We start from the raw sequence: 12,929 nt of genomic DNA, 5'->3' as shown, positions 1-12,929 counted from the left end.
TATATATATATGTATATATATATATATACATATATATATGCATGTATATTGTTATATTGTTGTATTTGGGGAGGGTCATTCAAATCATGAATTGGACAACATGGCCCACTTGAAAAGAGAGTTATTGTTTACAGAGACATATCTTGGTGTAGGAGGTTTATCTGGGATTTTTTGAAGGAATTTGTCCAAAAACTTCTTGAGCTTTATGGGGTCTGCTTCTGCTTTAATGTGTTTTGGTCTAATGTTAAAGGGAGCGGGGCCAATTGAGGTGAAATAATTGTACTGTAATGTTGTTATGTGATATGAGTATGATATATGTCATGGGCAGATAGCACGGGGTCCAAGTCTTGGGTGTATATTTGGGCAATGCTGATGGAATATTTTCCACATCATGCAGATGATGTGGCTCTCATAGTGATATTGGAAAGAATAAAGCTGGAGCTTTTCTAGTTGATCCCAATACTCAAAGCCTGTCATGCCATCTTCAATTTTCATGATACGTTGTGTCATGTAGGGAGACCACAGTCGACAGCAGTATTCAAGGTGGGGTAGGGCAAAAGTGGAGAAAAGAAGAAAACTGGTGTGGATATCTCTCAACTGGAAAGTCCTGAGAATCCAGAAGCATTATTCTGCAGGCCATGTCAACTTTGTTTTTTATAGGAGTGGCCCAGCTTATGTTGCTGTCCAAAATTACTCCCAAGTCTCTGATGTTGGATGCCATCAGAGTTTGACCTGAAGGAAGGGAGTATTGGAGTTTCAGGGTATCCTCTTTTCCGAAGCGGATAACTCAAATTTATTTTCGTTCAGCAGCATATTATTCTTTTCCGCCCATTGGATGACAGCCAGCAGATCTGATTGAAGGCATGCTTTGATGACCTTCTGGATCTTAGAATCATCTGCAAATACATATATATAAGGTGACTATACTCTCGGAGTGGTTGGTGTTAGGAAGGGCATCCAGCTGTAGAAACTCTGCCAGATCAGATTGGAGGCTGGTGCAGCCTTCTGGTTTGCCAGTCCTCAGTCAAATCATCCAACAAATGCTAGAATGGAAAGCAGACGTTAAACGATGATGATGATATATACATATATACATACATATACACACACATATATATATATATGCATATATATGTGTGTGTGTGTATGTATGTATATATGTACACATATACATATGTGTGTGTGTGTATATATATATATATATATATATATATATATATATACACACACACAGATACAGACGAGTAGTAGTAGGCATCCGTTGGTCTTGAGAGGGCATGGATTTGCATCTGAAGAAATCATGTCAGCTGCTGATGGTGGTGCAGCATCTGTTGTTGCAGTGCAAGCCCACATGGGAGTGGCAGTCATGCATACAGCAACTGCATCTGAAAGAGCTCTTTGCCAGTACTACTTGTTTTTCCTTCTGTTGAGTGCACAAGTTCCTATACATGTGTGTGTGTGTGTGTGTGTGATGATAGGTCAATTGAACACTTCCTGTTGACTCATGTACCTCTTCCCACTCTTCTTATGCAGTCCCTATTTCTCCACTCCCACTCATCTACCTCCCTCCACACACACGTTATCTTTTTTTCTGTTGGGTCTCTTCTCCTTTCAGCTGTATTTATTAACATTCTGCTTCTCTTCACTCTTCCGAACTACCTGTCTGTCAGTGCACACTATCTATCATTGATCACCTCTAAGCAATCATTACATCTACCCCTCCGACTCCAACCAATCTCTAGTCCTCATCTACTTTCTAACCTTGCATCCAATTCCATATTTATCACAGACTCTCCTCCTCAACCTTTGTTCATCATTCAGTACTTTGTGCTCCTATCTACCTTTAACCATTTGTTCCTGTCTCCATCTACTCTTGTAACCATTACCCACCTGTTCTTCAACCCCAGCAGTCCAGCCTTACATTTCACCACCATTATCTTTATTCTACACCAATTATTCCCATCCACTTTTGTACAATTCAAGTAACCAAGTTCCTCATCTGCAGCATGAAACCAGTTCTTCCAAGCTCCTTTTTTTATACTTTAGCCTTTCATTATCTTGCATAAAGCTGCATTGCTTTCTACTCAAGTCCCACTCAATTATGAACGAGCTGTCACGAAAGCTTCATGGTAACCTCACTGAAGCTGGTGCCATGAAAAATGTATCTACAGCACTCTTTAAAATGATTGCCAATAGGAAGGGCATCAAATTGAAGAAACCATGTTAAATCAAACACTACAGCCCAGTGCAATTCCCCAGCTTGTCCAACCTATGCAAACACGAAAGATCTTTTTTTTTAAATTTATAATATATATTATACAAATAATGAATATGTACAGTACATGTATTTTATATATAATTTGTAAGAGTGTGTGTGTGTGCATGCGTGCACACACACACACACACATACATACACATAAGCTTAATACATGCTCCCACATACATGTGCACAAATATATAAATATACATGTTCCTGAGAGTGTGTGTGTGAGTAAGAGAGAGAGAGAGAGAGAAAGAGAGAGAGATTACATTGCCATACACTTATGCACTGAAACTGGGATTTTCAAAACATAACATATTCATTCCTCAACGTTTAGAAGCAATGATATGCTGATTCTTAAAAGTTAATTCAAAAACTGCTGCCCATTCAAAGTATGCATATGCTGGCTCTTGTGACTACATCTCCTTCGTATGCAAGCTTGCATCTCTTGGGAATAATAGATGCCAATCAACGGAGGATGGAATAGATAGAATCTCCACATGCATATTTGCATATCTTGGGAATTGATAAATGCCAATCAAAAGAATGAATATCCAGTGAATATCCATTAACCTCACCAAACTGTTTCTACCCTATTCCAGATGGGTGGGGCTCTTCCAATATTGGCAACCCCTCCATCTTGGGAAGCCACATACATATAAGATGTAATCTCTACAACAAAGTTAAACTGATGCACAGAGTAGAGACCTAATTGCAACCATTTTATAGTAACAAGGGATTGACAATCTAGCATTCTAAATAAATTTTGATAGGCAAAATTATTAAAAAATTTATTCAAATATTATTTCATACACAAGCAATCTTTTTCTCTGTCCTCATTTCTATATAAAGAATAATGTCACAATTTTCAGGCTGTGCCTTTAGCTAGAGTTTGCTGATGTATTTTCAAAGGACAATAAAAATTTCTTAGTGCAGTCTATGGCTTTTTATCTCCCACAAAAATTTGATCTGGACTTGACCATTCTCTTTCTCACTCTGTGTGTGTGTGTGTGTGTAGATGCTAGATGACCGACTCTACAGCATAACAATAAAAAAGATAAAGAGGGTCATGAAGTCAAAATTTCAGTTTATGTAATGTTTCAAAGTTCATACAACTTCTGGAAACTAATGCCTGATCACTGGAATATTAACTACAATAGACTATGCAAGGGAAGAATTCGGCCATATCAGTTTCATACCAACATTTGACCAGCACTTCAATTTTGAATTTGGATGCATTTGTTGTGTGTGTGTGAGTGTGTGTGAGTGTGTGTGTGTGTGTGTGTGCATGCACAGGCATTCATATACATTCTTCCATCCATGGTTTACATTCATTCTATTCATTTCTTTCCTAGTGCAAAATGTTTTTCATCTCGACCAACAATTGGTTTTGCAGATGCTATGCCTTCCACTGTCAGTTTAGCTATGAAACTGAGAGGAGAATAGAACTTGATTATTGTCAGCTTTTTCTAGCAGAGCAATGCACCTTGTTCAGATGCACAAGTGAGGTTGATATGCCAGGAGACAAACCATCTCCTGCAAAACATTAATGCTCTTTATATATCTGTGCTATGTTGCTAGTCACATCTACTAATGTCCTCTGTCATTCGCTAATAAGTACTGTGGATTAATCATAGTACCACTACTGTAACTGACAAATGTTAAATTAGCATGCAGTGCTGTGTCAGTTGAATATTTTCCCAGAGATGAGGAAAAAGGTAAGAGAGTTAACGACTTGGCAGCATTAGTTTACCTTTTTTTTTATGCAAGAAGATTATTATCAATCTGCTTATAAAATTTGCAAAATGTGTGTTTGCATTTGAATTTTAATGAACAGAAAAAGGGATAATCAATAAAATTAAAAAATGGATGAATAAACAAAATAAAATAAATTTAATAAAATAAGAAAAAGAAAAGAAAAGAATGTAAATTATTTCTTCAACTTCAGTAGTTTCCTTGAAACTGTTTAAAAATCAAAACAAAAATTAGCACTAGAATTTTAATGAGCAAGAAAAGGTTAAAGCTAAAAATTATATACACATACATATATATATATATATGAATATATGTACGTATACATATATGCTTGTGTATATACATATATATGTGTGTGTGTGTGTATACACATACATGTGTAATGAAATCAATATGTATGTGCACAGACACACACACACACGAAATAAAATCATACAACAACATAAAGGGCATATTTGCTAATCCTCAGTAGAGAAAAAAAAAAAGCCCAGAATACATGAAACTATATCTAAGTTTTGAAAATGAGTGAAGTTGTGTGGCAAGAGAAATTAATACGGTTGTAAGTGAAATACTTGCAATTTAAAGTTTTAATAGTGTCTATGGATTACCAGAGACCCTTTTTTCCTTTTTTTTTTTTTCTCAATGCTTTTATGTATTTTCCTCTTGGTTTATATTTTTGTTACTGCTTTTATGAGGGGTGGTGGAGGAAAAGATTCTCTCAGTATTTTTAACCAACTTAATCCTTACATAAACTTATCTACTGGGAAATGGAATAATGTAATTTTTATACTTTTAATAATAATAATAATAATAATAATAATAATAATAATAATAATAATAACGATGATGATGATGCAATGGCCATAGAGAAGGGAGGGAATTTTTTAATTCCTTGATTTGATAAGCAGCATCAAACCATGTTACTTAACAAAAATGTTTTGCCACAAATTATGCTCTTTATTTCTAAGACTAATTTGGGATTTCAATAGTAAATGACTTGACCCAAAGTACATGTGACATTTCTTGAGTTTTGATAGGAAGAAGATGTAGGCGACCATGGAGATTTTAATCCAATAAAGCTACCAATTATGAAAGTCCTAAACAATCTGGCCAGTGGGTCTTACTACTTACTGTATTATTCTACTAATTCACAACTTCCTTCTTTGCATGTGCTAAAGTTCAGAGACTTCCATTGCACTAATTCAATCATTGAACATGGCCATACATTCGTAGACAGATGGGAAGTTAGCATCAGCTCTGCTGGGGTTTCAAATGATGTTCACGAGTAAGACAAAGTTGTCATTGTATTTAGCGCAACTCTCTTCAACATTTCTACCATTCTGCTGCCCAATCATCAGGTATAAAGGACTTTTTTCTTTTTATCAAACATACAACAATCTGTTACTTAGTGGGGAATGAAGAATACAATCATTACATTCTGAAATTTTCCCCATGTTATTTATGGTGATATGGCTTTTTCACCGGGGAATTGAACTAGATGACATCTTCAGTACACCAAGTCCTAGAATCATCATCTTTTGCAAGTTCTTTGTTACTTATCCTTATCAACTAAACATATTTAAGTATCAACTGCACATGCCTTACAAAAACCTCCAATGGCTATGGTTAGTGTTCATCTTTTCTGTATTGTGTAATTGTAAAACATATCAGAACATAGGAATAAAGCTCTTGACTAATTACTAAAAGAAATTGAGTTATATGCTTAATTAGATCAGTTGGCCACAATATACTAATGTGGTTGATTGGCAGAGTCATTGGATAGAATATTTTGTGGTATTTGCTTTAATACTATGCTTTCTGAGTTCAAATCCTGCTGAAGTTAGCTTTGCTTTCAACTGTCAGGACTGATCATTCAAGTGCTACGGGGTGGTTCTTCTCCTTCCTCTGGAAGAAATTGATGCTAGTTAAATGTTGACAAGGATGGCTCCACCAAGTTTGAAAACCCCAAGACACATTTTATGTTATAATAACATGCTTAGGACTTCAATGGCCATGGTCAGTGCCGATCTTATTATGTTAAGTAATTTAAAAAAAAACACAAAAGCATCAGAAATTTATACATAGAATAAGGTTGAAGGCTAATAGCTAAAAGCAAATGAGTTGTCTATTTAATTGGATCAGTTGAGTTGAGAACCTTGTCTCCACCACCATGTCAATATATCACTGGAAATTATTTCAACTCTAGACACACCCTTCTGATCTGGCCAATTCCACTACACTTCTTCTATATGCTTTACATAATAATAATGAAAACAATAATGAACAAAAAAAACTTGTGCATAAACAAATATCAATAAAGAAACCACAAATATCAACATCTAATATAATGCCATTCCATTCTGTTCCAAACAAACCATTTAAAACAATAATTTTTGTTTGCTGGACTTAGGGTTTTTTGGGTTCTTTTTTTTTTTTATATTTACACATCTGGAAGCCCTTCTACGCATTCTTTTACTACACAACTAAGCACTCTACAAGCTACACAATAAATAGTAATCATTTTGTGTGTGTGTAGGGATGTTTGTAAGTGTGTATGCATGCATGTATGAATGTGTGTATGTGTGTGTGTGTGTGTGTGTGCGCGTGCATGCACATATGTATGTGTGTATATATGTATATGTGTACATGTATGTATGTATCTATGTATGTATATATATGCATGCATGCATGCGTGTATGTGTGTGTGTGTACATGTATGCATTAATGCATACATGGATCACCACAGAAACCAAAATCTAAAAAGATTTTTTAAAACCTGGAAATCTAAAAATATTCAACTAGCATATATATATATATATATATATATATATATATATATATATATATATATATATATATGTATAAAGAAAACACAATCAAAAAGCAGGGGCTGTATAATAGATGCAATTGTCCTCTTTTTACCCAATTTCAAGGACTGTTTTGTTATTATTACTGTTGTTGTTATTGTTAGTCTCCCAAAAAGAGCAAATATTTAAAACAAGTCTTAGAATTTATAATTTGATTTATTGTATTTCAACTAATTAACGATAGGTTCACTGTTATTCTATTTCCTCAGTCATTTATTGACTCTTTTTAATTATTTCTTGATTGTTCTAAATATTTATTAAATACTGGTTGAGTTGTTATTAACACTGCACAGCGCAATGACTAACATTCTGAACCCTTTGTTGTACACTTGACTTAATTGTAGATTTTTAAAAATCAACAGGAGTGAAGAAAAGCATTAAAACTCTTATTTAAGTGAAGAACTTAAATGTAGCTGTGTATGTAACAAGTATCCACCCAAGTATATTTTGGGCTGCAAAACATGTCAATATTTCATCTTAAAAGGGAGTAATTTCCAGTTTTTATGAGTCTATAAAACCAAAGTATGATATTTTAAAATTAAATATTATTTTATGTCCAGTTTTGCACGCATGCTTTCTTTATATGTTGGATCCCCTTCCTACAGTTAAATACACAACTGCAAAGAAAGAAAGAAATTATTTTTCTTCAGTCATGTAAATAGTGCAAATATATATATATATATATATATATATATATATATGTTTGGCCTGCCCAACTTACATCTCTCAAAGATTACAATAAATGTTATCATGGTGACAACAGAGTCATTTAGGATAATCAATGGAATGGCCTCACCTTTTTGTTTTACCTTCAGATAAATCAGTGCAAGCAGAATCAAGTGCCTTAGACACAAATCAATGGTAGCTAAATGATTTGAAACTGTATATGACTGAGTGGTCAGCAGTACCTTAATCTCATGGTCATTTGGATTGAAATGTACATTATCCACAAGCCAATTTTCATTTGATGCTTTGTGCTGGTCATAGACAGTGGACAATACATCAGATCATTTTGTGATGCTTCCTGGAATTGGCTGCTTTGAATAATAATTACTTTGTTCGAATACTGGTATAAATGCTATTCAAATGTACTGGAGTCAAAAAGAAACAGAGCTTATGTTTTTATGCTGTTGCTTTTGTTGTTCAACCCCAAGCTAACCCAAATGCAGCAAACTAGGATCAAAAGGTGTTAGCAATGACAATCGCAATTTTTCTTTTTTTCCTTTTTTCTTGTACGCCAAGAACTACCTCATCTAATATATCCTTATCTTTTTAAGAGAACAAGGTGACACTTGACTGTTATTTCTAGTATTTCAACCAACTATGAAGAGGCCCATTAGTTGCTTTTGTTTTTTGTTTTTTATGGTTTCAGTTAGGAGGAAGTAATTAACTGTTGAAGGTATTGTTGTTGTTATTGTTAATGGTGGTGACAATGGCAATGGGTGTGGTTGCATGGAAGTTTGTAGAATTTAATACTCATTGGTGTGAGTATTAATGTCATAACGGTGGAAGGAGGAGGAGGAAAAGAAGAGAAAGGAGGAGGAAGGAGGAGGGGAAAAGAAGAGAACGAAGAAGGAGGAGGAGGAAGAAAAGAAGAGAAAGGAAGAGGAGGAAAAGAAGAGAAAGAAGGAGGAGGAGGAGGAGGAGAAGAGAAAGAACGAAAAGAGAATAAACTAAGAATAAGATCAATTAATAAAATAAAAAATCAAATAAAATTAAAAATAAAAAAATATAGTAAAACAGTTAAAATCAAACAATTACTTAACTAATCAAGAAGGCAATTTACAACCAAATATGAACAAAAGATTGCCAGTGGTCAAAACTTTAGAAGAAGAAATAAGATACATTTCTAATGAAATAACTGCTTGCAAAAGAATTTGCTGTACTTGTAAATAGAGTTGCCTGTTTGTTGGTGTGTTTGTGTTGTTTTTAAGTTCAGTATGTAATGATAGTGATACTTAGTGTGGGTATTGTTTATGTGCTTTATATTTGTAGATAGATTCTTCTTCTTATTATTATTCCTTCAAGTTCCCATTGCTTAATTTTGTTAAAGCATTTTAAGCTGATTGCTGCTGATGTCGTTTATTGATTTAAGTAGCTTATATTGCATAATATTGTAGCCAAACTGATTTAGACAGTTTTGAGAATCAACAGACTCCCTGGAGCATACTTTAACTCTCTTGAATTTACAAGCTCTATCGCTTCCTAATTCAGTTGCAATTATGGTGTCTTTGTCATGTGCACCAATTGACTGATAACTTCACTTTATGCTTTTTATCTTAGTCACAATGAAGGGCTGTTGCTGCTGTTTGTATGAGACCAGCTTTGTGTAACTCTGGAGAAGTTCATATAAAATGTTCACTTTGTAGGTTAGGACAGAAAACTTCACCACCTGATTCTGTGCTAACACTCCATCTTTTATATAGGTTTGCTGTTCAAAAATTTAGCACTTCATTTTTTAGCATTCAGATTAATCCGTCAACCATGATGCTTAATTATTTGCAGTGTTTCAGATCAATTGATGATATGATTGTTTATTTTTAGAATGACATTGTAGGGTAAGTGTAAGAGGCCAGATCTGGCCAGTTTGGACATAAACAGGTAAAATATTAGGACTGATGTGGCCTGTCAAAATGCTAAAGGTTTTTATTTTGATAAGTGTTGAGTGAGAAAAGGATTTGTCAACTCTCAACCTATCTAGCAGTTCCTATCCAGGCATAAAGTCATGGCATCGTTATGCTTTGGATACTCTGATTCTGAGCTCTGAGCCTAAAAGCATGCCACACCAATTGTTTTATATAATATTTTTAGAAATATGATGGACATTTTGCGGAGGAAAATTTTACCATTCAACTGATTATAGAGTGTAATAATAGAGAGATTAGGGTTCCATTTCTAGCAATTTGAGGGTTTATGTAGATGCTCCCTGCTGGCATATAATTGTCAGTCAGAATTCAATTTGAGGCAATGGTCTTCCTCTATGAATTAAGCTGATGGTTTATCATGAGACTTATCATCCTTAAAAACTTGTAATCTGAAAATTAACTAATTAAATGGATGATTAGATATGGCATTAGACAACTAGCCTAAGGGCCTGTAGTTTGAATCCACTGTAAGTGTATCTGAGTATTTGACCAGTGCAGCAGATTCTACAAACCTTCATTCATGTGATTGTCAAAAATAAATAGCAGATCATTTGAGAATCAGCCTCGATACATGAGAAATAATGACAATTGTACAAGAAATCCAGGCATCAGAAACAAGTGGAGGAACTTGAAGCAGTTAGGTAGCGTATTAGTGGTGCTGACGATGGATGCAGACATGTGATAAGACTGGTTATTGTTTGCAGTGATGTTGTCAGTATAATAATTGGTGTTAGTTATTGATTGGTATTGTTATTAATGAGTTTGTGAAGACTGTTGCTATTACAAGCAGTCATATGAATGGTAGGGTTGTCATTCTTCTTCTTATTATTATTGGTAGTGGTGAAGGTAAACATATAGTTATGCATGTTATTATTATTGACACAAATTCAAATAACCAAAACAAAAATAACATAGTAGTAGTAGTAGTAGTAGTAGTAGTAGTAGTAGTAGCGGCAGCAGTGGAAGCAGTAGTAATAGCAGTAATAGTAGTAGTAGCAGCAGCATTTGCAAACATTGTTGCAGTTATGCTTGTTTTGTTATTGTTTAACCCAGGTCAGCACTGATCAAGTAGGTCAATGATCAAAGTTGTTCTATCACTATATATCTTTTTCTTTTCTTTTTTTCTTTGTCTTTTTTTCAGCTCATCTCAGACTATCTGTGGTGTTCCTGTTGACAATGGTAAGACTGTCCTAACCGAGAGAAGTCATTTTGTTATTAATTTTGCAAGATGAGGCAAATCCCTAATCATTTCCATTTGATTCATTTTTTAACATTGCCCTGCTTGAGTAGGTCTGTCGTCAAAGGAACTCCAACCATGACCATTCTAATTCTTCTGTTAGCCACTGTATATAAAGAACTACATTATTCAGTGTGGCCTTCCCATTGCCAGATGGTGGCATGTAATCAGGGAGAGATTTTAGATTATTTTTCTAGTAGGATGAAACAGACTAGTTTAGTAGTAGTAGTAGTAGTAGTAGTAGTAGTAGTATATGTTGGGTTGAAAAACAGATTGTTTGGTTGCAGCCACAGACACTAGATTCTAGCTGCATCAACAACACCAACAAGAACATTTCTGGGATTCAAATACTGTGAAAAATATTTCTAAGACCATGCAAGAGGTTGTAACAAAAGCGTTTGTTATAGCTCTACTAATATTCTTTTCTACTCTAGGCACAAGGCCCGAAATTTTGGGGGAGGGGGTCCAGTTGATTAGATCGACCCCAGTACGCAACTGGTACTTAATTTATCGACACCAAAAGGATGAAAGGCAAAAATCGACCTTGGCAGAATTTAAACTCAGAACATAAAGACAGACGAAATACTGCTAAGCATTTTGCCCAGCGTGTTAATGTTTCTGCTAACTCCTCACTGCCTTATAGCCCTAGTAATATTGATTTCCACAAACAGATTATGATAACTTTATATTTTAAGGGTTTAAGGGATAATCAGTCGTGGTGCTTCATTGGTACTTTATTTTACTGACCTTGAAAATTGATCCCCGCCAAGCAATCAAAGCTGAATTTGAACTGAGAACATAAAGAATTTGGACAGGCATCTTCATGCCATGATGCAATGATTCTGTCAATGCACATGTGATAGTAGTAGGAAGAGTAGAGGGAACAGAAGTAGTTGTATCATCAGCACTAGGGAGCAGAATTAATAAGGGCAGTAGGAGTAAGTAATAAGCAGAGGAGTAGTCTTGGAAGCAAAAATAACATGGAGCATTTCAGCATCAATATTAAGAGGTGAAGTAGTCATGGAAATACCATGGGGCAGCAACTAATCTGCTGTAGATGCATTACTTATTGCAGTAAAAAATGGGGGGGATATGTAATTGTACTTGCAGAAGTAGTGTGTGTATGTGTCTGTCTGTCTGTCAGTATGTGCATGCATGTGCACATCTGCAGCATATACATACATGCACTTAGCATGCAAAGAATACACAATGGCTCATTTCCCCCATGCACAGTAAATCCTTCATTAATAGCTTAGATTGAGCAAGCATAGATGGACAAGCTATTTGATGTGGGATGGGAGTTGGTTAGTGTTAGTAGGAGCAGCTGCAGCAGCTGCAGCAGCAGTAGTAGCAGTAGTAGTAGTAACCTTTGAAAACAATTTTTATGTCTTAATTACATATTTTTTGTTTACTTTTATTTTTCAATCTTTTAAAAATTATTTTTTTAAATTTTAGATTAATTTTTAGAAATTTATTATTCTTTTTTTCATATTTTTTTTTTACCTGCATGGCCGTAATGTATGGTAGCAGTTTCTTGATCGGTGCCGTCTGAATCAGAGAGTTTCGCGCAGACATTTGCGTCTTTCAAGTGGCTACTAGCAAGGCCAGCTGAAGAGGAGAGAGACGAACTCTCAGAGTCTATATGGTGGTGGGATGCGTTAGTTGATTTTTGCCGGTGACTGAACCGGGGGTGTGAGGAAGATATGCCGTAGTCTGTCTCGATGTCACCGTCTGACCCAGCGCTTGCATAGTTATAGAAGTCGGCCATATCATCTGGTGCCATTGTTGGACTCTGGTCTGCATTGCACTGTTGCAGTGGGCAGGCCCCATAAGCCATAACAGAAGGAGGTGCTGCGCCGGCTGGCCAGCCTGGGGGTAAGAAGGAACAAATAATTTTATAGTGAACAATTCCCTCTTTTTTACACACATGCAAACATATACTCACACACACAAACAAGCTCGCATATGTTCAAGTACAAGAAGTATAGAAGCACTCCTCGCATACATCCAAGTTCAAATTACACTTTACACCCACACTTGTGCATGCTAACATTTTTGGACACAGCTAATAAATAATGGGATTCGAGAGTGAAGTGTGTGTGTGAAGTTTGTGTGTGTTTGTGTGTGAAGTCTGTGTGTGTGTGTGTGTGTGTGTATGTGTGTGT

General features: G+C 35.3%; 1 protein-coding gene across 12 annotated transcripts in view; it reads right to left on the bottom strand.

The window, feature by feature from the left end:
• The window catches only part of LOC106883309 (teneurin-m), a 487,309-nt gene that overhangs the window by 245,471 nt on the left and 228,909 nt on the right, over positions 1-12,929 (bottom strand). For 10 of the 12 annotated variants that reach the window (XM_052969805.1, XM_052969800.1, XM_052969804.1 and 7 more), the window contains one exon: positions 12,268-12,633. The exons of the other annotated variants lie outside the window; for them this stretch is intronic. In XM_052969805.1, coding sequence (XP_052825765.1) covers positions 12,268-12,633 — 366 coding nt within the window. The remainder of the gene's footprint in view (positions 1-12,267; positions 12,634-12,929) is intronic. 12 annotated transcript variants of the gene reach the window in all.

This window comes from Octopus bimaculoides, chromosome 7 (genome assembly GCF_001194135.2).
Source record: "Octopus bimaculoides isolate UCB-OBI-ISO-001 chromosome 7, ASM119413v2, whole genome shotgun sequence".
NCBI classification, from domain to species: domain Eukaryota; kingdom Metazoa; phylum Mollusca; class Cephalopoda; order Octopoda; family Octopodidae; genus Octopus; species Octopus bimaculoides.
The sequence above is the reverse complement of the archived record's forward strand: the minus strand, read 5'-3'. Positions and strand labels throughout refer to the sequence as shown.